General features: G+C 41.3%; 2 protein-coding genes across 2 annotated transcripts in view; one reads left to right on the forward strand and one right to left on the reverse strand.

Moving 5' to 3' along the window:
* Positions 1-25,835, reverse strand: part of LOC141546740 (membrane-spanning 4-domains subfamily A member 6D-like) — a 276,103-nt gene that overhangs the window by 221,374 nt on the left and 28,894 nt on the right. The gene's annotated exons all lie outside the window — the stretch shown is intronic.
* On the forward strand, positions 7,627-24,903 carry LOC141546060 (B-lymphocyte antigen CD20-like). Its single transcript, XM_074273560.1, has 7 exons — positions 7,627-7,718; positions 13,556-13,733; positions 15,479-15,601; positions 19,710-19,766; positions 21,310-21,546; positions 22,995-23,096; positions 24,168-24,903. The coding sequence occupies exons 2-7, from the start codon at positions 13,572-13,574 to the stop codon at positions 24,348-24,350; spliced, it is 864 nt and encodes a 287-aa protein (XP_074129661.1). The 5' UTR covers positions 7,627-7,718; positions 13,556-13,571; the 3' UTR covers positions 24,351-24,903.

Raw genomic sequence — 25,835 nt, forward strand, 5'->3', positions numbered from 1 at the left:
TAAAACATATATATAACTACATATCATATTTATGCACACACATACATATATAAATAACACTTTTTTTTAGTGCCACAAGAATATATCAAAGACCCTCATCACTAAGTCCCAAGCTGAATTGATCCTAAAATATACTTTGGTATACATCCTGTCCCAAAATTTATCCACCCTGCCCAGAAAGGCAAGTGGTTATATCTGAGAGACTGGCCTGACCATTCTTTTATCCCTGGGACTGAACAAGCTACATTGGTAGCTTCAGTACCTGCAAATACACTGATCCTTAACACATTACTTCCATCAACCATCCACAAACCTAAGCCTGGTATAGACATTGAGATCAGTTCAGTTTTGAATGTTATCCTTATAACCATGAAACAGCATGAAATTTCGTACAATCAGTACAAAAGCTTTGGTTGCCATATGTCAAGTCACACTGAAATCCAAATAATTTCCAAAATAAGGGGGTGGGGAAGGTAGGGAGCAACGCTTAATAAATGTCTGTTAAATTTAAATCAACTGAAGTGAACAATCTGAAGTGTGTTTACAAAGATACAGAGAACAGAGAGTAAAATATATAATTATAGAGGTCATGAACCAGAGCAAAAAGGATGAATAATGAAGAGAATGAATAAGCTAACTCCACTCTAAAAAGGGGAGGGAGGGGGAGACAAAAACAATTTTTTTTTTTTAAATGAATGAACATTACCAGGGGGAGGAAAAGGAAACGGGGATCTAAGTGACTGAGGAAGGGGTAAAAGAAAGATTTTTTTTTTTTTAATGAGATAAAAATAGTTAAGAAAAAAGAACTAATAAACCTATCAACTGTGGAATGGCTAAGCAAGTTATGGTATATGAATATGATGTAAAACAAATTTGCTGTAAAGAAACAGTGAAGAAAGTGACTTCATAAAAACCTGTATGTCGACACAAAGTGAGCAAAATGAGAACAGATGAAAAACTTACAGCAATATTGTAAGTAGAATCAACTTTCAAAGATTTAGGAACTGGACAACAAAATGACCAAACACAGCTCCAAGGGGACTCATGGCAAAACATGGTATATACTTCTAGACAGACTCAAAGTAGAAATAGAAACATTTTCTTTTTTCTTTTATTTTTTTGATTTGGCTAATGAGATTTGTTTTGCATGATAATATACACTTATAATGGGATCTGTTTATCTTGCTTTCTCAGTGAGTGGGAAAGAAAAGAATTTGGTATTAAAAATAAAATAGAATTAAAAATATATTTTAATAAAAAATCAAAGAGGGTGTATTTAGTCAACGCTCTGGCATCCTACTGTGGAACCTTGTTGTGTGGTACGGAAATGGTGAGGGGGTCACCATTTAATAAAAAAAGCTGGAGAGAGCTCTAGAGAAAAGCAAAGTTTATTGTACATTCTCGCGAGAAGGGCGTCCCACTCTTCGAGTAGACTATCGAAGAGAGGAAGCGCCTCCTGTGGGCAGGACAGCACCTTTAATCCCCAACGCAAAACGCCCCCTCCCACCACTGACCCTCATCCTCATTGGCTGAGAGTCTTACATTCTAAACGCGAGATCTACCCATGAAATTGAACTTGACCAATAAGTACATAGTTGCCCATATTTGGATGAAATAGGGAGATTCATAGGAGGGGAAGGCAATGCCCTTCAGAGTCCTTCAGGCCTACTCGAACTCTGAAGTAGATGAAGCCTTACTCGATTTTCACAACTGTCTTGAAAGATCTCACCTCATCTCATTCATTGTGAATTCTTGGTTTTGGTTTTTGGGTAAAAAGTAAAATTAAAAAATTCTTTATAGGCCATGATGCAAAAAAAATAATTCAGGAATTACAAAGACACAGACCCAAAGAGAAATTTAATACTGAATCCATAGTGAATGGGTTAAAGATCAAATTATAGAAATAATAAATATGTGTATGACAACTATAATAATGAAATAACATATCAAACTTTCTAGTAAATCAGCTAACATAATTTACAAATGAGAAAAATTCATGCAAAGCATCCATCAATGGAAAAAGTCATATCCCTACAAACATATATTAACAAAATAGAAGAAAAGAGGATTGAGGAATTGAATAAGCATTTTTAAAAATTAAAAAGTGAAACAAGTACAAAAAAGATATTAAAAATTAGGGGAGAAATATATAAAATTGAAACAAAAAGAATAAATATAAGCAAATACTTTTTAAAGACTTATAAAATTTTTAAATCTTTATCTAATCTGATTAAAAAGAGCAAAAAAAAAAAAAACAAATTAATAAAATAGCAAATGAAGGTGAAATTACAAAATAAGAAGTTAAAAGGAATTATCAGAAAACATCATGCACAATTATATGCTAATAAAACTGCAAAGATGAAAAAGAGGAATACCTTCAAATATATAAAATACTCGTTATAAGACCACCAAGTAGAAATCTTAATTCAATCTCAGAAAAGAAAATTCTAGCTGCAAATAAACAACCAAAAGGGAGTTGTGGGAGGGGTAAAGAGGGCTGAATCCTGGTCCTGATGGATTTGATGAGATTAGATTCAGGGAACCAAAATGATGAGGTTAGTGGCAGGTTCAGGGATTAGGCTCCCCTAAATCCCTTTAGGATTCGAGGTAGGGTAGGGAGTTGTGGGAACAACTTCTGGTGGCACAGAAGTATTTCATAAAGGAATTTACAAACCCAAAAAACTAGACTGATAAAAAGTTTATTATTGGCATTGGGAAGTCAGCCTTTGCTAAGCATGAATAGAAAGACTGAATTCCTTAGTGGCAAGGTCCTGGCAGAGAAGTAAAGTTTCTAGTAGAGAAATCCCAATAGAAAGGTATAAAGCTTTGTTAAGAAAATCGGTGGGGAAGATAATGCTGAAAGAATATCTTTTCAGCAGGCAGAGGGTTCCTTGCATGACATGGCAACTTAAGGTCATCAGCAAGAACTGAGCTTAAAACTGGCTCTCTTTATAATAGAAATGAGACAAAAGTTTCAATAGAATGAGATTTCCTCAATGCCCCCAGGCCTAAATGAGAACACTTACTGGGAGTGGGTTTTGAGCCAACAATAGGGGTCAATAGAAATCTAGATTTTAGGCTAAATGAGATTACTTCAACTAGCAAAATAAACCACTTTATTTTGGTTCCCTGGGGGCAGGGTCTTTTACAGAGGCCAGGATTCCAGGAGAATTTGTCCTTCGAGGAGTGTTAGAGAGTTTTAGCATCCCCCTTCAGTTTTCAGGCTCCCCTAATCAGATTCACAGGAGATTCTATCAAATTTTTGAAAACTAAAATATCTATTCCATAAGCTACTCTCAAAAACTGAGAAAATACTCCACTAGAATCCTTTTATGACATGTCGTTTTAATACATAAACCAAGGAAAAAGAAAGTATAGCATGATAAGTCAATATCATTCATTAAAGAAAGAGGAAGAATTTATGTGATGAATAGTAGGATGGAGATGTCACTAAGTCAATATCAGTCAATAAGTATTCAGTATCAACCAAGTGCCAGGTATTGTGTCAAGTACTACGACACAAAAAGAATAGGCCCTTTCCTCCAAGGACTCGCAGCCTATGCAGGGCTACAACATGCAAATCTAAACAAGGTATAGGTAGGAAGGAGTGAAAATGAACAACAAAAGGAAAACACAAGAGGAATGAAGAGAGGTGTCCTGCAGAAGTTGGAATTTTTGCCAGGGTTGAAGAAAGCCAGGAGGTAAAGATGAGAAAAGGGAAAGGAACATTCTGGAAATGGGAACAGTGTGGGAAAGTGCTCTGAGTCAGGAGAGGGAATAAGAAGGCAGTAAGAGGCAGGCATGCAAGAACTGGGGGCAAAGTGCCAGGGCTAGAGTTCTCAGGACTCAAAATGGGAAGGATCTTGGAGATCTACACACTAGCTATGTAACCCTGGATATGTCCTTTGATCATTACATAATGAGGAGTGACTCTTGTTCTTATATGTTTAGATTGATTCACAATAGATTCTAGATATAGTCAATAATTGTCAATGTTAAGTGCCTTGAAGAGTACTAAATGTTTGGGATAGAAATATACAATAGTTCCTACCCTCAAGGAGCTTACAATCTAAACGTAGAAGACAACCCATAAAAGGCAAGGAATTTACAATGAAAAGATAGAAGACAACCCATAAAATGCAGCAGAAAGGGAGTTGGGAGGAGGTGGGTACTAGGTACAAATTGACATTAATATCACCCTTATCTCAAATCCTTTCTGAAACCATTTTCAGATCAATTTGGCCTTTTATAACAGAAAGGAATTCCATCAAGATTATATATTTAGATGAATGAGCCTAAAGGAAAGTGCTAAAAAAAAAAAAAAAAAAGCACTCAGAGCTTAAATTCTAAAGGAAGAGGGGTTTACTTGCATAAAAAGGAAGAAAAGGAGTATTTGTATTTTAAGGGAAAAAATAATTCAGATAGTCAGGAATGGGGCCCAAGAGAAAGGGAGGAGTGAACACTGATGACCTGGACAATTTCCTTAAGAGGTTCCTGAATTGATCAAACAGAGGAAGGGGTGAGCTGGATTGATCCTATGGAGTGACAAAGCCTAATGGAGTCAATGGGACTGATTGGATGAAATTTTCTCAGTTTGAGACTAAGTCACATGATCCCTATTCCCAGAGCCAGAAGATCAGGTCTTGGACCTTGATTTGCAGGGAATCACATGGTCTCTAAAGGTCAGACCCTGAGGAAGTTACAGGAAGTGACATGACCTGTGGGAAGCAGACACCATTGGTGACCATTGGTCAGAAACTGGTTAGAAACTGTCTTTTTCTATTTAAACAAGACACACACACACACACACACACACACACACACACACACAACTAAAAAATGCTTTCTCTTTGTACCTGAAGTTGTCTCTGATTAATTTGGGAAAGAATGGGTCTAGCATCCATCTCACACAGGAGCAAGGAATTGTTCCCTTATTCCCCCATCTCACAATCCCTATAACTGTTGGGAACCAAAGTGCCCAAATTTGGGCACTGTCTATTGTCTCTTCCATTAGAATATAAATTCCATTAAGATGGAGACTATTTTTACTTTTGAATTGGTATCCCTAGCTTTAAACCAGTGCTTGGCACCTAACAAGCATTTAATGCTTTTTCATTCTATAATGTGTGTTTTGTAATTATAAATTTCTTTTTCACTTTTTTTAGTTGCATGCCCAATTTATTGAGCTGTCCTTTTTTCTCTTTTGTTGATAAAAGTGTTTAGGGATGTATCCCCAAAGTTTCAGTATGTTGTCTCATTGAGGCCATGATGAAGTATGGGACAGTCATAGTTCATAGTTAGAAAGAATTCAAAGAATTTCTCTTAAAGTCACAAAAAGCTTTATTTAGAACTAGTTCTGTATTCTGAAAATTTGGGGTTTTGCTAGCAGGTTAACAGCCTGTAAAAGAAAAATAATGAAGATCATACTTTAGGGAAGGAAACAAGAAAGAGCTTCTACAAGAAGACAAATAAATTGTAATGGGGATTTTATAGGAGACAAAGAGCAACACATAAGAGGTTTTAATTGTTCCACATTCATCAGCTAGATATACATTTTTGAGTAGACCCTGGGCTGTGGCCCATGGATGAGGACTTCAGTATTAAAAAGTCCAACCCTTAAGTGAGCCTTCCCATATCTAAAGCAGCTGCTCCTCCAAATGTTTGGAGATCTGCCATCCTTCCAAATTGCATCTCAACATTGTATTTCCTCCTCCACCAGTATAGTAGGCAGCAGGAGGCCAGGAATCTGACCCTTACTGGGGTGATATGAACCGTACTTGGCCTTCAAAAACTGAACCTTAATTTAGTCCATTTCTCACCTTGTCTCCATTACCTTCACATCTTTTGAACTTTCTCTGCTTCCCATTTCTCACCTCCCAATGGACCTTAACTACAGCTGTCAGAAATAAGTCACAGTTAGCTCATGTCACTTGGGCCCCAAAAATGTTCAGTGTCTTCCTGTTGCCTCTAAAATACAATGGAATTTTTGCTGGATATTTGAGGCTCTTCATTTTCTCTGGATATTTGAGATTTCTTTTGCTTTATTCACTGGAAGGTCCAGCTGCTCTGGCTAAACTGAACTGCCTGGAGTTACCCAGAAATCAATATTCCTCCTCCTACCCAAGTGCATTTGCTTCAACTATCCCCCAGACCTGAAATGTACTACTTCTGTCCCACCTCTCCAGAGTTTTCCTTCCTTTAACTCCTCCCTGGACTTTCTCCCCATGATGGTCCAATAGAATCCCAATGTTTTCTACATGGGAGCCATTTCCAATGGTCTCATTCACCCCCCCCCACACACACACACACACACACACACACACGTGATTATTGCTGCTGGGGCCTTTTCTTCCTTCCTTTCCCTAATCCTCCCAATTGCAAGTAGGCTCTTTGTATTCCTTATATTTACTTACCTGGATACATCCCATCCATATCACAAAACAAACCATTACCACTTATCCTATTAAGTTTAATTTGACTGAATCCTAAAATAATCCAAAAGTGACTTGGATTCTGAATATTTATATACATATGTATATAAAATTTGAGGTACTACTAAATTACCATATTCTTATAATTAATAAATTATTATATACATGACATCACCATATAGATACAGTTTGCTGACATGGAAATCATTATTCCTGGGCTACCACTAAATGTGGGGAGCAGAGCATGAGGGAATATTCTGGAGTCTTATGCCATATCCATTATTGATTTCATCTTTATCAGACTGCCACCATGTAATGTCCCAAGGAAGGCAAGTACTAGGGAAGTTCAGAGAAGACATGATCGCTGCTCTCAGAGTTGACAGGCCCAAGGCATGCACGCACATAGACACACATACATGTTAATTTCTACTGGTAAAAGGAATGTCCTCCCTGGAAGTTCCCAAAGTCTCTGATCCTCACATGATACCTAATAAATTGTTGAACTGAACTGAATGACTTTAGATGCCAGAAAGGTAAACACATGGAGGCACAAGACTGCTTGTTTGATGAGACCCACAGAAGAAAAGCAGAATGACTTGTATAATAATCTTTTTTTTTTTCTAATAAAAAATCTATGTGAGTCTAAGGACCACTTGACAGGAATGTGCTAATAAATGTTTAACATGGGGGGAGGGGACACAAACAAAACAGATCTTTGAGCTGGATGAGCATTATTCACATTTTCTCCAACACTTTCTAAAATCTGGACAATCAATAAAACAATAGAGTCCTAATTTGTAACTAGTTTCTAAAGGGAGGTGGTTCCAATACATCCTCCAATATGTCCCCACCAAAAGGAAATCAAGAGTAAAAGTAGTATCCTGAAGAACCCTTTACCAAAGTATTGGGGGATTCCCACAAGCCCTTTCTCCCCTTCAGAGCCCCCAATTTACAGCTGCCCTCTGGGTGGGGCCTTCAAAGATCTTCTAATTCAGGTTTGAGCACAGTTCCCCAGGGTCCCCCAGGGAATCCCTTTAAGGAAGTGAAACTAAGATGTTTCAGGATGTTTCCATTTGCAGTATCTTCTGGGTGACTGGTGATCGTGGGCCATGGGATGAGGTGGTCTATAGCTGGGTATTTCCTGCCACCTGCTTGGGTTCAGTCTAATCTAGCCAAGGCCTTCCCCATTCACCCTCACTCCTACCTGCAGAAGACTGGCTGACTACAGGTTCTTTTCTCTGGCTGCTCTGACCCCACCAACTGGACCATCCCAACAGGACCCTAAAGGTGGGTAGCCTAATCCCCTTTAACACCATCTATAAGTAGGGGAAGACAGCGTTAGGGATGCTCAGCACATTCAATTTGGGCCAAGGCATAAGCATTTCCACTACCTGAGTGGCAGATCTTTCTATCCTTCTCCTCCAGCAAGAGAGAATAGATCAAAAGCAATTGGGAGGCAGCAGAAAGAGCTCTGTACTGGCCCCAGCACCTCAGACCACGGAAGATCCCACTCTTACTCTCCGGGACACTTTGGACCACTCTTTACCTGCTATTAAAATCAAGATAATAAAATTGGTATGGAGGAAAACACCTACTAAACCCTCACACAGCCAGTCAGCAAGCATTTAAGAAGCACCAGGCGCTGTGCTGAGGGGGATATAATGAAGGCAAAATACAAAAAAAGAACAGTCCCCACTCACAAGTAAGCTCCTAGTCCAATAGAGGGAAAACAGAAAAACTATTTACAAATTTATGGGTAAATCCAGAGGAATGGAACTAAGAGGACGAAGCCCTGGAAAGGCTTCTTCTAGATGCAGATTTTAAGTAAGGCTTGAAGGGAGCTAGAAAAGTCCTAATGCAAAGCTGAGAAGGGAGAGCATTCCAGGTCTGGAGGTGGAGTCTTGCTCCAGGGGCAGCCAGGAGGGCAGGGTCACACATCAAAGCCGTAAGAAGATTGTAAAGGCAGGAGGGAATACTTTGTAGAGTTCTTAGAGGGCCAGACTACTAGATAAATACAAACTCTTATTTCCTTCAATTTTGTCTAAGGTCAATTGTGAAACCCAGGAAAGAGACTTCGCAGGGCTCTGTGAAGTTTAGTGGAGCATGGGCAAGGCCCTGGGCCCCAGATGTCTGTTTCTCCTCTAATGGCATTTCATAGTATCATAGGATTACAACCCTAGAACTGGAAGGGACTCAGCAGAGACCGGGTTCAGCTCCCTCACTTGGCAGATGAAGAACTTGATGCCCAGGGGGTTAAGGGGCTTGCCTAAGGTCACACAGACAAAGCTAGAAGGCTTGGAGCGCCATTAAGATGTTACTATCCACAGGAATGAGGTTTGACCTGTAAACCTCTTAATGAGGATTAACTAACAGGTGTAGAAGATAGCCTCAACCTGGGGTGGAAGGGGAGAGGGGAGGCTCCTTTGAGGGATAAGGTTAGCAACATCAAGCAAAAATATCAGCGATACAGGGTTCTGGACCATCTAGTCAAACATCTTGTCTTGAGCCTAAGTTATAGGGAGCAGACTTGAATCCAGGCCCACCCGGCCTACCCTCCATGGTTCTCTCAAAGCACTGCCTGACAGAGTCACAGAGATCACTCCTGCAAAATGGCCGGTCTTCCCTATTTCACCCAAATGTGGTGTAGGATTGCCCATGGGAAACTGAGGTGAGCCCCCACCTCATATAGCCTGAAGTCAGACGAGCGCCAGCCTGCCTGCTGCAGAGATGCATCTCTGCCTCTCCACACAGAGACCTTGCTTCCCTGCTCGGGGTGACATAAATGCCACATATAATGTATAAACTATGTATGTATGTGTATATATGTGTACACAGATTCTCCTGATAGCTCTGACCAGCCCCCTCCCCCCACTACTTATCAAGCATCCTGCACCTTATTTCTGTTGAATACCCAGAATTCAGGGTCTGTATAGGGATCTGCCTCATGCCATGTTCATTCACTCAAGAGCATTCATTAAGCATGGCACTGCGACCCTCCATATTACTAGCTGTCCTGCTATAATTAAACCCTTTCCATTCCTTTTTTCATTTGATCTTCACCAGAATACTGAAGAGACTAAGGTTTAGAGCAGGTGACTTCATGCCTGGAGGGGGATGGGTGGGGATGGAACCATGGAACACAGACCCTGGAGAAATACCGAGGGAGGCCCTGGATTCAAATGTGACAACCTCCATGTGTGGCCGCAGGCACGTGATGTCCCTCCTTGGGATACTGGGCTCTCTGAGACCTCACAGGCCTACCCAGGTCTGTCCCCATGGTCCCATTTTCATCTACAATCCCAGCTCTAAGGAACTTGGTTCTGTGGTTTCACTGGAAGGTTATGGTTTGGCTTTTTGTGCTTACCTTAAAAGGTCTCAGTATAAAGCAGAGGTCTTTACTTGTAAGGGGCCATAGTTCCCCTTGGGATCATGGAGGAGTCTCTATGAATTCTTTCTCAGAATATTGACTTAAGATCTTAATTAATTAAATTAAAAGAATTTATTAAAAATTAAAAAAGAATTTGTAAAAATTTTTTTTAAAATTAAAAGAATTGCAAACTTTCAGTGAGAGGTTGCTGAAAAAAAAATATTTTTCCATCCAAGTTTATAGTCCCCATGAATTTATCTGCAGAAGTTTGGGAGTCTGTGGACCCCAAGTAAAGAACCCCTACAATAAAAGTTCATTTTAAGGAAGTACAAATTTTTTAGCATTAAAAAAAAAAAATAAACAGAAAAAAAAAAAAAGTTGTGTTGACCCCACCACATTACTGGTCAAAAGGAGATCTGCAACTTTACACCCTCTTCTCTGGGGTCTTCCACATCAACAAGCAGAATTTTGATGAGCCACTTCTATTTTTGAGGCCTCAGTTATTCATCTGCACAATAAGGGGATGGGACTATGAGATTTTCATTGCATATGCAGTACAAAATAACAAGCTTGAGAGTTCCCAGGACCCTCAGCAACTAAAGGAAAGCTCTTCCCTCCCTCTAAGAGGCTGCATAGGATACTTCTAATTCCAAGCCCACAGGCCAATGGCCTATTGAAACAAGCAGAAGTCTTGCTCAGCCTTGACTTCTACCTACACCAAAACTCTTCCTCCTCTCACCCTTCCCAGGGGATGTAGCTCAGTCTAAGAAATGGCAGCTCTCCTCTGTACAAGGTCCAACAGGCAGGACCAGGCCTCTTTTATCCAAGGACTACTCATAACACCTGACCTTCTCATTCTCTAAGCCTGCAAATCCCTTTGTAGCTAATTCAAGACTCTAATGACACTGTGAAATAAGTGGTATACCAATCCTCTCCCTGTCATTGTGGTTGATCCTCCATGATCCATTTGGGGATTTCTTGGCAGATACCAGAGTGGTTTGCCATTTCCTTCTCCAGCTTATTTTGTAGAGGAGAAAACTGAGATAAACAGTATGAAGGGACTCGCCCAGGGTCACACAGCTAGGCATTTGAACTGGTGGGATTCGAACTGATTTGATCCTGCTGGTAGGAAAGAAGTGGGAGCTCAGAAAAGGTAAGCAGTTTACCAGACGTTTTATGTGGTAATTGTGAATTTAAACAGAAGTCTTCCTGACTCAAAAGTTAGCATACTATGCTCAAAAAGTTATCAAACTGTGCATGCCCTTTGATCCAGCAGTGTTACTACTGGGCTTATATCGTAAAGATATTTTAAAGAAGGGAAAGGGACCTGTATGTACAAGAATGTTCGTGGCAGCCCTTTTCGTAGTGGCTAGAAACTGGAAATTGAGGGGATGCCCATCAATTGGAGAATGGCTGAATAAATTGTGGTATATGAATATTATTGTTCTGTAAGAAATGACCAGCGGGATGAATACAGAGAGGCCTGGAGAGACTTAGATGAACTGATGCTGAGTGAAATGAGCAGGACCAGGAGATCGTTGTATACTTCAACAACAATAAGACTATATGATAATCAATTCTGATGGACGTGGCCCTCTTCAACAATGAGATGAACCAAATCAATTCCAATAGAGCAGTAATGAACTGAACCAGCTACACCCAGTGAAAGAACTCTGGGAGATGACTATGAACCACTACATAAAAGTCCCAATACCCCTATTTTTGTCCGCCTACATTTCTGATTTCCTTCACAAGCTAATGGTACACTATTTCAAAGTCCAATTCTTTTTTGAACAGCAAAATAACTGTTTGGACATGTATACATATATTGTATTTAATCTATACTTTAACATATGTAACATGTATTGGTCAACCTGCCATCTGGGGGACGGGGTGGGAGGAAGGAGGGGAAAAGTTGGAATAAAAGGCTTGGCAATTGTCAATGCTGTAAAATTGCCCATGCATATAGCTGGTAAATAAAAAGCTATAATTAATATAAAAATGTTAGTATACTATGTAGTCACACCCTTGTGCTCTTCACTGGAAAGGTAGCAGGCCATTCTTGAGATGAATTTCTTTCAGCTACAATTGACACCAACAATATGCTAACAACAGCAGCCCTTTCTCTTACTAGTTCTATAATAACTAAGGTTGTTAAGGTTAGCAAAACCCTTTACATATATTCCACAAACAGTACTTGAACTTGAACCAGGTCTTCCTAACTGGAAAAACAAGTTACCAACATTCCCAAGTCATCTTAAGGCTTGGGAACACTTGGTGTATATGACCTCACTGGATCCTTCTAAGAATCCTGGAGGGGCCATATTCTAAATGTCATTACCCCCATTAAACAGATGAGGAGACTGAGGCTAAAATTCAGTCTATCCAGAGACTCCCCACTAGTAAGCATCAGAGCCAGATATCTGAAGGAGACAGGCTCAGGAACATCCAGCAAGCCAGTGACCGAAGCAGTTTTTAAATCTTTCTCTTCGATGATTTCTTTTCTGGTGACATTGAGGACATTCTGAGTTAAGAGGTTATAGAATGTCCAAGGGAGACTGAGGAAGACTAAGTCTCCCCCAAGACACATGTTAAGTGCTAACCAATGCAAGATGTCTGAGGATAGAGAAGGGGGTGTGGGGGAGAGGAGGCCTGGGGGCACAGCTTCACTTCCAGGCAAGTATCATTGTCCTGTCCCTCTCCTGGTCTTATACAGGTGCTCCCTACATCCCTGAATCCTGAATGACATGCCTCAAGAACCAATCCTAAGCAGGCAGATTCAGAAAAAAATAAATAAGTTAGAAGAACTTGCGGGTCACACGATGGAAGGGCAAAAATCTCAGCTGGAAGAGATCTCAAAGACCATCTGGCCCAAGCTCAAACTGAACAAGAATCCCCCTGACTTCTTTGGTTTGAATACTTCCATGGAAGGAGAGCTCATTACCTTTCAAAAGGGTACATTGTACTCACAGTTAGCTCAAATCAGGAAGACATTTTCTTCTCCATTCATTCTCTCTCCATTCCTTCAGATGGCCCAAGAGCTGCAAGATGAGTCTGATTTTATTTTTGTGGTTGTTCAGTCACGTCTGATCCCTCTAGGTGTTTTCTTGGTAAAGATACCAGAGTGGTTGGCCATTTCCTTCTTCAGTTCAGGATACAGATGGGGAAACTGAGGCAAACATGGTGAAGGAACTTACCCTAGGTCACACAGCTAGTCGGTGTCTGAGACTAGATTTGAATTCAGGTCCTTTTGACCCCAAGCCCAGTGTTCTACCCACTGCGCTACCTCACTGTCCCACCAATTTTATTTAAGAAACCTTAGCTGCCAGGATGGGCCCATGGGGGTGACTAACACCAAGGCTTCCAAGGTCCGTCTGGCTTTAGCTCTACAAACCCTTGACTCTCCAGGGTCACCCCACTTGGGTGGCTGTCCCATTGCTGCTCCTTTCAGGAGTAGGTCACCCAAGGTGGAAGGAAGTTGAGAGGTCAACATTTTGTGAAAGTGAAGAGCATCAAGTGGTGGGATTTGAATCCATGACCTCTGACTCCACTGTCCACATTCAGTGGCCAGTCCCATCCTAAGATGGTCTACAGCCTGAAGGATGGACCAAGGAGGAAGCCCCTGAAAAATAGGAGCCAGGCCAAGGAGGACATTGAGGTGACTAGTAGATGGAATAGAGCATCTGCACATGAGGGGGTATACCTAGAGTACCCCTAAAAGCTAAATTTCCTTCAACTTGTCCCATCTGTTTTTCAGGATCTCTGAGAACAAAATGATGACTCCAAGAAATTCAGTCAGTGGGACTTTCCTGGCAGATTCCTTAAAGGGCCCCAGCACCGTACAGCCAGGCCAAAGGATGGGCCTCCAGAGAGGGTTCCAATTACAAAGTCTTACCTTGGAAAGTTTCTTCAGGAGAGAGTCCAGAGCTCTTGGGGTAAGTCTGTGTCCTCCCTCCAAAAATGCAGCCGTTTTCTCAGTGAAGTCCTGCTCTGATTTGCAGACCATGCAAAGCATGACCATCAAGGCTCCTATCTAGAGGGCATGTTGGAGGGCAGAATAGAAAAGCCCCTTCTCTGGGCCACAGGGGCAGGAGATGATGGGCCCCTTGGGTCTTCCCTCCACAAAAATGTCTGTAACCAGACCCATGGGCAGGAAAGAGCCCCTGTTCCTTCTCCTTCCTTCAAGTGTTTTTTCAAAGAAGCCTCTAAGCCACAGGAGCCCAGAAGGGACCACAAAGTCCACTTAGGACAACCAGTAGCTGCCCCAGAATACCCTTGACCACATTGCCAACACTTTTTCCAGATGAGGAAACAGGCAGAGGAAAGTGAAAAACTCTCATAACCAGGAAGCTTCTGAGCTGGGATTTGAACACAGGCTCTCCTGAGACCTCCTGAGTGAGAGTGCCCTATACCTGCGGCCATAACGCCACAATGGAAAGCTGGTTTTCCTTAGCTGCTCCTCTGAATCTTCTTCGCTGCCCTGGGGACTTCTTCCCTGCCTGGAGGCCACACAGAGTGAGGCTCATCCCCCTTCTTCAAGACCTGGAAAATGATTATTTTATGCCCTTTAAGATTCTCCTTTCTCATCCCCCAGTTTCCTCAATTAATAAATGTCTGTGGACCTTAAATACCTCATTGGCCACTGTTGCAGTGACCTGCCAGTGTAACAGCAGGTGCTTAATAAATACTCCATTCTTCCAGCAGCCCTACAAACACAGTTGCTCAAGTGTGGCAGAGTCCTGATATCCCTAAGTGGCCAATGCTTCCTTTGCTCCCCCAGAAAGTCTGCCATGACTGTCCCCGACAGGAACCACTGCCTCCTTGCTTTTGTCTAGATAACCCAGCATCCCATACCCTGCTTTAGGCTCAGTACACACACATGCGTAACTACTTCTTGAAAGATGCTGAAACCTCGGGCCTTCTCTGTAAGACTCTAATAAAGGCACTGCTGTCACTCAGGCTTTTATCTTGTTCCAAATGCTACAACCTGTCATTGGCAATGTCTCAGCTCAATCTCCTCATCTGTAAAAGCAGGGGAAAGCAGACAAAAGTAAGTCTATGTAATTCTTGATCTGAATCTATGAGTCTCTGATCTATCAACCAATGAATTAATAAGCCTTTATTGAGTACTTACTGTAAACCTGAGCCTGGATCAGGCACATACAGGGAAGGAAACAACCCCTTCTCCTTAGAAGCGCATACGCAGGCAGGGGAACGACCCTGTCCTTTAAGTTGATACAGAATAGAAAGAAAATGAGCCCCCAGAATGCAGAGGACTTGCTGAGGCTAGGGGCCTTATCTTGGCCAAAGTCTGCATCTTCCCCAGCCCAGAGAATTGAACTCTGCCTACCTTCTGCACCTGTGTTTATAGCAGGAAGGGGAGTTTCCGGAGAAAAAAACTTCCTCTCTCAACACTAGGCCACAAATCTTCAATGTTTAGGCTTAAAGAGTAGCCAGAAAAACTAAGAAGTTAGTGACTAGCTCAGAATCTCATAGCCAGTGTGTGTCAGAGGTAAGACAAACCCAGGTCTTCTTAGTTTGAAGGCTATCCATTAGGCCATCCGCCTCTCTTGCATGCAGTAGGCCCCTCTTAAATAAAGTGTTTGTGAAGACCAAATGAATGAATGGGTGGGTGCCACTTTGTGTTCCCCTTTCATCACCGCATTCTCTCACACCGCAGGCTGTCCAGATCATGATTGGCTTGTTCCACTTTGGACTAGGTGGGATTCTACTGATGGTGCCCGTGGGCACATATTCCGCCATCAATGTGACGGTGTGGTACCCTGTCTGGGGAGGCATTATTGTAAGTAATAATAATAATAATAAAGTTCATTGGGCAATGTAAACGAAGCTCAGGGTGTTCTTGTGAGAATTCATCTGATCAAAGCTAAATCCACAGGAAAAAAAATTCATATAGGAAAGAGGCTATTTGATTAAAACAATTCCACAGAAGGTGAAGATACCAATATTGTGCTTAATTATTCGGCCTATTAATTTTTTAAAATGCATGAAAACAAGGATAGTTGTTCTTCACTAATTAGAGAATTTTAGTATCTCAGCATTGGATGGAACCTACGAGACATCTAGTTTATCCTCTCCTTGACCATGAATGTCCTCTTTCAGATCCCTGAAAACTATTAGAACTCAACTTGAAGAGAGGAAGATAATGAAAGGAAACTGAGGAGGACAGAAACAAAATACAGTTCCAGCTCCCCTCTCTGCCTTCATCAGAGGCTCAGTAGGCACACATGCATAACTATTTCTTGAAAGATGCTGAAACTTCAGGCCTTCTTTGTAAGACTCTACTGAAGACACTGCAGTCACTCAGGGTTTTGTCTTGTTCCAAATGCTACAGCCTGTCAGTGGCAGTCTCTGAGCTCAGTCTCCTCTTCTGTGTAACTTCTCCTCCAAGGCTATCTACCGATTGCCAGGGCCATACACACCAATCTTCCCTGATAGACATGGAGATGATGTTAAAGTACCTAAGAGCCTTTCTTTATTGGTAATCTCAGCAGGGGTTAGCAGGAAGCAAGAGCTAGTGTTTGTATGTCTCTGCGTTTCTCTCTGCATTCCTGAATCTCTCTACTTCTCGCCGCATCCTTCTCCCGCCTATGGCAGAGCTGGCCATTTATATTTACTCTCCTCTGGGATTCCCCTGTACCTAGCCCACTCAGCACTGTGTACATGGAGCCACAGAAGGGAGACACCTGGAGTTAGTTCTGCTTTCTAAGAAAAGATCTAACACCTGGAAGACACAGCCTCCTGCCTCAGAGGCCATGTCCCCTCTGCCTCCTGGGTCCCCCCTACCAGCTGACATGGCACACATGGCAATTCTCAGAAGGAAAGTCTCTAACATCCTTGATATACATTCATTTCTCAGTCTCTTACAGTCTGGATTCAGAACGTGCTCCCACAGGTTACAGTAGCAGCTCAAAACTCTGACTTTTCCCGCTACTATTCTCCTTTACCTTTATTCATGTTTTGACTGTGCTGACCATTTCCCCTAGATAATACTATTTCTTAATGTCTGGGGCAATGCACTCTCCTACTTAACTTCCTACTTCAAATCCACAAGCGTGTTTTTAAGCACCTACTATGTGCCAGACACTATGCTGAGCACCGAGGATAAAAAACAAGGCAGAAACTCAAGCTGGCCCTCAGGAAGCTCTCAGTGTAAAGGTGCAACATACAAGATAGAAACAGAATAAAGTGAGAATAACATTGAGGTGACCATTCCAAACACTCCAGGAGGTAGGTGCTATTATCATCCTTACTTTAGAGTAATAGAAATGGCGGCAGACAGAGGGTGACTGGCCAGCTATCAAGTATCTGAAGCTAGATTTTAATTCAGTCCCCCAACTCCAGGTCTGTATTTTATCCTCTGTTCCTCAGAGGGGATATTGGGCAATCTGAGAGGAAAAGATATTAACTCCTGGTGATAGGTAGTTTCGTCCTAAAGCAGTTGAAATTTGTAAAGGAAGCCAAGGGAGCAGAGATGAAAGCACTGAGTGCTCTAGCCATGGGGAAGTGGGGAACCATGTCTGAATGACTTCATCAAGGCCAGCGTGGCTGGAATGGACAGCACATGCTGTACGAGGAGTTTGGAACTAGGAAGGCATAAAGATCTCTGAATGCCAGAGAAATAGTACTCTGAACCCTCAAAGGGTGCAGTGAACAGACTCAGAATAAGTGAACCCATCTAAACTTTTACCAGGCTCCTGCAGAAACAGTGTGAAAACTCCATATGAGTTTAGCCACACACTTCACAGGTATCAGAGCCAGCAATACCTTGTAATCTCCCCCTAACCCCACTTCTTCCTCCTCCTCCTCCTCCTCCTCCTCCTCAGAGTTTCCCTAGGAGAATGCCTTTCAGAAACCTCCCTCTACATACACTCCTTAATAGGTCCCCCCTCCCTGATCATAAATCCTATGGTCAAAGATGGTGACTAATTCCACCCTCAAGGTGTGTCAGTTAATATGCATGAAGTTCATTAAGCATGTCTGCTAGCAAAAACCTAGTTTCCGGTTCTTGACCCCGTAGGCTGGTTTTAGCCAGTTTTAGGCCGGGGCTGCATGTTTCAGTTACCTTCCAGGACATGGCTTCACAGAGTGTTTGAACTCTTCCCGTCATCCTACTTGGTGTCTGAATAAAAGACTACAAGCAGTGTTGAGGATCAAGAGAATATAGACAGGGATTTGACTCTCCCTCTAATTCCTTATCTTTACAGCCCAGTCACAACATCTCTGCAGACAGAACATTGTTCTCACACACCCACTGCAATGCATACAAATAGCCTGAACTAAGTCCCTACTGCCATGCCATGCACTGGGTTACCTAGCTGTTACTGAGCTGTTTCACCAAATCTGACTCTTCTTTGCCTCATTTGGGGCTTTTCTGGAGCAACTCATCATTTCTTTCTCTGGCTCATTTTACAGATGAGGAAACTAAGGCAAAAAAGTGACTTGTCCAGGGTCCCATAGCTAGTAAGGGTCAAAGGCTGGATTTGAACTCATGAAGATGGGTCCTCTTGACTGCAAGCCTGGAGCTCTGTGTTCTGTGCTACTTAGCCGTAGTGTAAAACTCACATAGAAATGCAGTTGTATAAAACCAGAAAACCTCAAAGTAACATTACCTCTGTTGTACTGTATTTTGGATGGGCACCCTGTACTAGCTTATTCCTGGGAATTGCTAAAATGAGCCAATGCTGTTGCTTTATTAAGCATAATAAGTCAGTTCTCTCAGACTGCTCTGAGGTATAGAGGGATGGGAAGCTCTTCCTTGGCCTCCATTGTCTTAAGGACATGAAGCTGAAACTCTTCATCAGATCATCCTCCCCCAGCCTGTCATGTTCCTGGCCAGCCAGGTGGATTCCACTTGGATCTTTCTTGATCCCCAACTCCTCCCTGGTTCTCCCCCTTCTCCTCCTCCTCCCCAGCAGCAAACTGCTCTCATATAGGACTCTGCTCTACCCTGCCTGGTGTCTTTGCTTGAGCCCGTGCCACGCACATAACGAAATCACAAACACTGGTATCCTGGGATGCCTAGGACATCAGTTCTTTGTATTGATTGAATTATTATATGCTCCCAAAACTATTTCACATTTCAACTCCATATCACCACTGATACCTTTAATACTGAAGTGTGTGTCATAATTCACAGTTTGAAAGAATTCAAAGAGAGTCTCTTAAAGTCCCAAAAGTTTATTGATGCCATAGTTGATGGCCTAGACTCTAAAGGAAGTCTAGAAAATTAGAAATCATTCAGGAAGGCTTTATATCCTGAAAATTTGGAGCTCAGTTATAGGATAGCAACCTACAATCTACAAGAAAGATAAGAAGGAGTCAGGTAAGGAGACAGGATGCCTTTTCATCCAGGTAAGGAGGCAGGATGTCTTTTAACAAGGTATTCACAATCAGACAGGATAGTTTTTTGTTTGTTTTTAGAGGAAAAATGAGAAAACGGATAAGAAGTATACAATTTTGAATAGACCCTACGCTCTGACCCATCAATACCACTTCATTTTCTTTTATTTTACTTAGCATTTCCCAATTAGATCTTAATGTGGTTTGGGAGTTTGACCTGAGTCAGATACTCTGCCATAGAGTGTATGAAAGGGAGAAATATGTAAGAAAGGTAGACTGAGGCCAGGTTTTGAAGAGGTTTGTATGCCAAACAGAGAAGTTTATATTTGATCTTCAAAGTAACAGAGGATAGAAAAAACTAAATGGGGGGGAATAAGGAGAGAAAAAGATGTAGGAGTCAAAAGAGTCCAGATGCATGACTTTCAGGCACCTTCCTTTCCTATCCTCACCCCAGATCCATCCAGCTTAGCATGTGTCAGATGACTGTGAACAAGTCTTTAAACGATGGTGAATAATCATGTTTTGTTTTGTTTTGTTTTCAATCCCAGTACATCACCTCTGGATCATTCTTGGTGGCTGCAAAGAAAACTTCCAGAACTTGCCTGGCAAGTAAAACTATTCCCCTCTTTTTCAAAAGGCTTAGGAATTGAGTGAGAATCTCTCAGGAATAGCTGCTGATAATTTGGTGGCAGTTATGAACTCGACTCCTTAGTGCATAAATAAACATGGAATAATACTGCTCCATATTCTGAAAGCTCCTTTTTTGGGGAATTAGAATCATTAGGGTACTCATTAACAGACCCCAATGGATTTAAGAAGCTTCACAAAATGAATACCATATTGCTAGAATAATAAGCCACAGTGATGTTGTTGAGACCCCAAAAGGTTGGGATCACAGGCTGGTGTTGTGAAGTATCTCAAAAGAATATGCAGGCTTGAACCCATTTCCGAGCCTAGGGGAAACGTTTATTGTAAATGTAATGCCAACTGAAGCAGGCTAATTTCCAGAAGAATTTAGCAAGGAACCAGGTGAAAGAAGATAAATTTCTAGGACAAAGTTAGAAACCAGAGCTTCATGTAACTTATTTGCTAACTTTATGGCTTATAGATAGTATTGAGGAGTATTTCTCTACTGCCAGGGACCACATCCTCTGTACTATAGTAGATGGGTACCATGAAAGATGCCACAGACATCACTCTTCCTTGGGTGGAGTGGTAACAACTCCATGCAAAATCAATCAGCGGGCTAAGTAGCAACTGTACAAGCTGACCAATGACACAGCCTTTATCAAAACCACCATCCTCTCTGCCCATCCTCCCTCCCAGGGATCTTCCTGTCTCTCTGCCAGGTGGCCAGGAGTTTCTGGGCTGAGAGCAGCCCCCTGTGGGTGGGTAGCGCCTCAAGCTTTCTCCAGGGCTGTGCCCTTTGGCCCTCATCACCTTCCTAAACACTTGTGGGAGCCAGATGCCAGCGGCTGAACTGCCACTTACTTTATGTGACCAGGCTGGCACACAGCCTGCAACACAGTTGCTTTTTTCTGACCCTTCTGCACTGATAATAGTATCAGAAGCTACAAGGTATCCCAGTAAGCCCTGCATTCATTTCCTTTCTCAGACACTTAGTGGCTGTGGAATCCTGGATGAGTCATTTAGCTTCCCTCAGCCTCAGTTCCTCATCAATAAATCCAGGGCACCTCCCAAGGTGATTGTAAGAATCAAAGTAAGAAAAAACATCCAACGCTTTGCAAACCTGGAGTTGTATATAAACGTGAACATTCCTCACAACATTAGTAATGCATTGCATTTACACAGGACCTTAAAGTCTGGATGCCTGAAGTCTGAAGCAGCCAGCTCAGATACGACCCCTTCTGGCCACAGACTCGGAATCCCCCATTTAGCCTCTCAGCTCCCTCTCTGCTGGCCAACTCGGTGCAGGAAGCCCTTCCTTCTATTCATTTGAATCCAAAAACTAGCACCTGCCCAGCAATGGAAATGTAGAGGGCCTCTAAAGTCAAAGGGAGGAGTCAAAGCCAGCCTTGCCTTAAAGTGGATGCAGGAACCAACAACCACTGGATATATTTAGGACTCTTGTTACAGGAGCAAGAAAAAGCTAAAAGAAGCCATTATCGTTTGTGTCTCTTGCCCCAGGTCAATACAAAGCTAGGAATGAACACGATAAGCCTGTTCTCGTCCATCTCTGGAATGATTCTTCTGATCATGGACATATTTAATCTCACCGTTTCTCATTTTCTAAAACTGCAAAGTCTGAATCTGGGGCAAACAGTGAAATCAAATGTCAACATATACAGCTGTGAGCAAAGTGAGGCAACCGAGCAAAACTCTTTGGTGGAGCAGTACTGCTTCACTGTGAAGTCCTTCTTTTTGGTAAGTTCCAAAGTGCAAACACACTGGGATAAAGATATAGAAATGAAACAGTCCCTACCTTCAGGAAGGTTACATTCAAAGGAGGAAGTGGGAAGAAGGGGGGGGGAGAGATACAGGATATTCTAAAAGAAGTAAAAAGAACATACAAAGTGACTTCAGCATCAGGAAAAGGCTCAGAAAGGGGGCTGGGGTTTTAAGGGGCCCAGATGAGACAGGAAGGCACTCCAGATGTTGGGGGAAGAGGCATACCATATATAAAGAACAGTAAGGAGTCAATGGAATAAGAGAAGGAAACATACAAAGTAACTCTGGAAAGACAAGAAGGAGTCAGATTGAGAATGAATTCCCATTTTATTCTTGAGGCAACAAGGACTCACTGAAGCTCTAGGAGCAACACCATGAAAACCCCCAAGTCTTTTTCCCAAACAGATGCTGTCCAGCCATTCCCCCCTCATCATAATCATTAGATTGGAAACTTCTCAAAGGCATGGATTGTATTTTGTTGTTCTTTGTATTCCTAATACTTAGCACAATGTCTGGTACAAAGTAGATCCTTAAAATGCACATTGATTGATCCTTTACTTGCTTTGAAAAAAAAAAAAAAATGTGCCAAAGTATAATGTATTTTCCTTATCCCTGCTAGATTCCTTCTTCCTAGGTTCCACCCAACACTCTGAATTCTCATGGTCCTTTTGGATCCTTAAACTGTCTTACAATACGATACCTACCTCTTCAATCTAGATTTAATTTGTAAATTTACCAAGCATACCATCTCTATATTTACCCAAGTGACTGATAAAGACATTAAACAGTAGAGAGGAAAGCACAAGTCCCTGCAGCTTACCACCAGAGACCTAAAATCATGTTGCTATCGTGTCATTAACAATCATCTTGTAATGCTGGAAAAACTGAGACAAGACAGAAATTAGATTTTATATTTTAATATTTAAAATAATATTTTAATAGTAGAGTATTTGGGCTAGCTGGCCAGACAGGACTCTTGACCAAAAGATGTCCTATCCTAGCGATTAAGACACAGACCTTTTATAGGACCCCAGCTATAAGGGAAACAAAGGCAAAGGAGGGAAACACTGGGTAAATCATAATTTCAGGAAGGATCACAACTTTAGTCCTGACAGGTTGGAGATCAGGAAGGTGAGGAGCAGGAGACAGAGAGTCTGGGACAGGAGACAGTGAACAATATCCAGGCATTTGAGATAAGTCATTTGGAGTTTTATGATTCACTAGAATGTGGCCGTGGTCAGAGCTTAATGGGATTAAGAAGGGGGGGTGCTCATAATAATTTTATTCAGGGTATAGCATAATAATTCAGGGAAACTGAGGCATTCCAATTCAAGGAAACTGAGGTAGAGAAACTGAGGCATTACAATCTATGAGATCTCCTTAAGCTCAAATTTCTTACCTTTCCTTCTCTGAACATTCTTCAGGGAATTTTGGCCATCATGCTGATTTTCACTTTTCTTCAGAACTTATTGGTAGTGTGCATCACAGAGGACGAATGGAAGACTCTATGCTCCAGTGCCCCGACAGTGAGTATTGACCTGACCCCAAAGCTTTCATGACCTATTAGCCCTAGAACAATGTTCCATTCATGGTCTTCATCTATCAAGGCTAGACCTGACTCGGGCTCATTCTCTGATAGTTTATGTTGTATAAAATGAAACATTCAACAGTTAACAAAAAGGAGAAATTTAACAATTATTTTACTTCTCAGGAAGGGGAGGAGGGGCAAAAAAAAAAAAAAAAAAAAAAAGAAAATAGGGTCTGGACACTATGATCCTTTATGGAGTAGGGGAGACAGCGAGACAAATAGCAATGACAAAAGAAGTGTTGAGACAAGAAGCCAGGATTTAAATTCAAAGAATGGGTATGCTAAATTCTACTAGAATAGTGAAGGCAAGGATTATTCCTATCTAAACCTTATGTCTAGTATATAAGGTACAAACACCGTACAAACTAGTACAATGCTATGTACACAATAGGCACATAATAAATACATGGTTTTTAAAAATTCTGTTTCTGCTTCATGCCCCACATTATGTGGTTGGACATTTAGGAAGAATGCTTTGAAACTAGACTGCTGTGATTATACATTTATAGATAAGAAATCAGAGCTAACAAATAGCTTACTCAAAGTCACACAGTTCAACTGGTAGCAGCAGTGACATTAAAGCATAGTTCTGTGCTCTTTCCACTTTACTCAATTTTGAAGAGGGGATTCTTGTTCAAATGCTTCCATGCTCTGTTCTCATGCCCAATCGGTGAATCAGTGAATTTGGCACTTGCCCAGGAACTTTTGGTACATGTTGCCTTTATACATCTTTGGAAATCTGGGGACAAAGAAGTAATAAAGACCTGGCCCTGGGAGAGGACAGGAGATAACCAAGGACAATGTAAGAATAATCCTGGTCAAGTTGCCATTTTGTGTCTGTTTCCCCCTCTATAAAATGAGGGGCTTAGACTTAACGGCCCCTTAACTCCCTTTTTAGCTCTAAGTCATGGTCCTATAATCTAGTAAATTAAAAATGTAGAAAATATGGACATGACAAAGAACTAATAAGTGTAAAGGACAAGAAAAGTAATTTGACTTTCTATTGCAGAGTGTGCTTCTCCTGTCTGCAGAAGACAGGAAGGAGCAAGCCGTCCAGCTCACTGTGGTACCCTCCCAACCAAAGGCTGAGGAAGAAATGGAAAATATCCCTGCTCAAGAAGAAGACAAAGAAACAAACTTTCCAGCCCCGCCCCTGGAAGGCTCACCCACTGAGGATGACAGCTGCCCCTGAGAAGGGCTGTCTGGTTCTCTCTCTGTCCTCCACGTCTGAATCTCTCCCTGTGCTTCCTCTAGCTTTCATACCTATGTGGAGGAATTCAAAAGCTTTTCCATTTCCCAGTAGGTAATAAAGTGTAGCAAAACCTACCTTTGAGTCCTTAAAAAAAGGCAACAGGTAGGAGAATAAGCTTTTTGAACCTTTATCCCACTAAAGTAAATTTTTGTTTGGGTCCAAGTTGGCTAAGACATCTTCTAAGTCCATTTCAGCTCTGAAATTCAGTGATTCTATGACTGCCATTATGTGAGATGGAGGTGATTATTTATATCAACAAGCTCAATTTTCTCCCACTTCCTTGATGAGAGTAGAAAAGGGCTACTTCTATCTTATTCCTCACATTTTTCCCATTCACAAGTAACTTGTCACTAAAAGGTTACTTCCAAGAAAGAGTTGAAAGGATTCTCCTTTTATCTTTTCTATAAACTCTTGCTCTTGGCCAAATTTCCTGGGGTCATATACTCTAAACAGATGAGACCTTAACATTAAAGATCACTGTTGCTGTCGTTCACTCCTTCAGTCATGTCCAATTCTTCATGATCCTATTTGGGGTTTTCTTGGCAAAGATACTAGAGTGGGATGCCAATTCTTTGTCCAGTGTGTCCCCATTTTACAGATGAGGAATTAAGGTAAATAAGAAGTTAAGTGACTTACTAGTAAGCATCTGAGGCCAGATACTTAAGTTTAGTGCTTTATCCACTGTGCCATGTAGCTGCCTCATTAAAGATTTTATCATTTAAAAAATATTTTTAAAATTGAAGAGAAACAAATCATATATCTTTCTCATAGGTAGGAGACATTCTTAAGCAAACAAGATATAATGGCAGTTACAAAAGATAAAATAGATAACCTTGTTTATATGAAACTGAAATGTTTCTACACAGACAAAATGAATGCATCTAGGATAAGATGGGAATTCATTGAATGGGGGAAAAATCTTTATATCAAATTCTCTGTAAGAATTTTTTATCCAAAATACATCAATAGTATGTGTATAAGTGTGTATGTGTATATTTATATATTTATCTATTGGGGAATTATATATATATATGTATATATGTATATATATACATATATATATATAATTCCCCAATAGATAAATATTCAAAGGATATGGACAGTAGTCAAAAAATGAATCACAAAGTATGTACAACTACATGAAAAAAATGTGCCAAATGAAAAAAAAATCAAAAGAACCAGGAAGTTTAACCTCATATCCTGAAAACTGGGGGGGAAAATGATCCAAAAATGTTAGAAAGGTTGTGGAAGAACAGGAACACTAATACATTGTTGGTGGAGCAGTGAAATGACATGATCATTTTGGAAAGCAATTTGGAATTGGTCGAATAAAATGACTAAAATGTCCATACATTTTGAACCAGAGAATATATTACAGGGTTTATATAACCCAAAGAAGTTATAGGTAAGTTATAAGGTGCCCTT

The sequence above is a fragment of the Sminthopsis crassicaudata genome, chromosome 6, assembly GCF_048593235.1.
Source record: "Sminthopsis crassicaudata isolate SCR6 chromosome 6, ASM4859323v1, whole genome shotgun sequence".
Classification (NCBI taxonomy): Eukaryota; Metazoa; Chordata; class Mammalia; order Dasyuromorphia; family Dasyuridae; genus Sminthopsis; species Sminthopsis crassicaudata.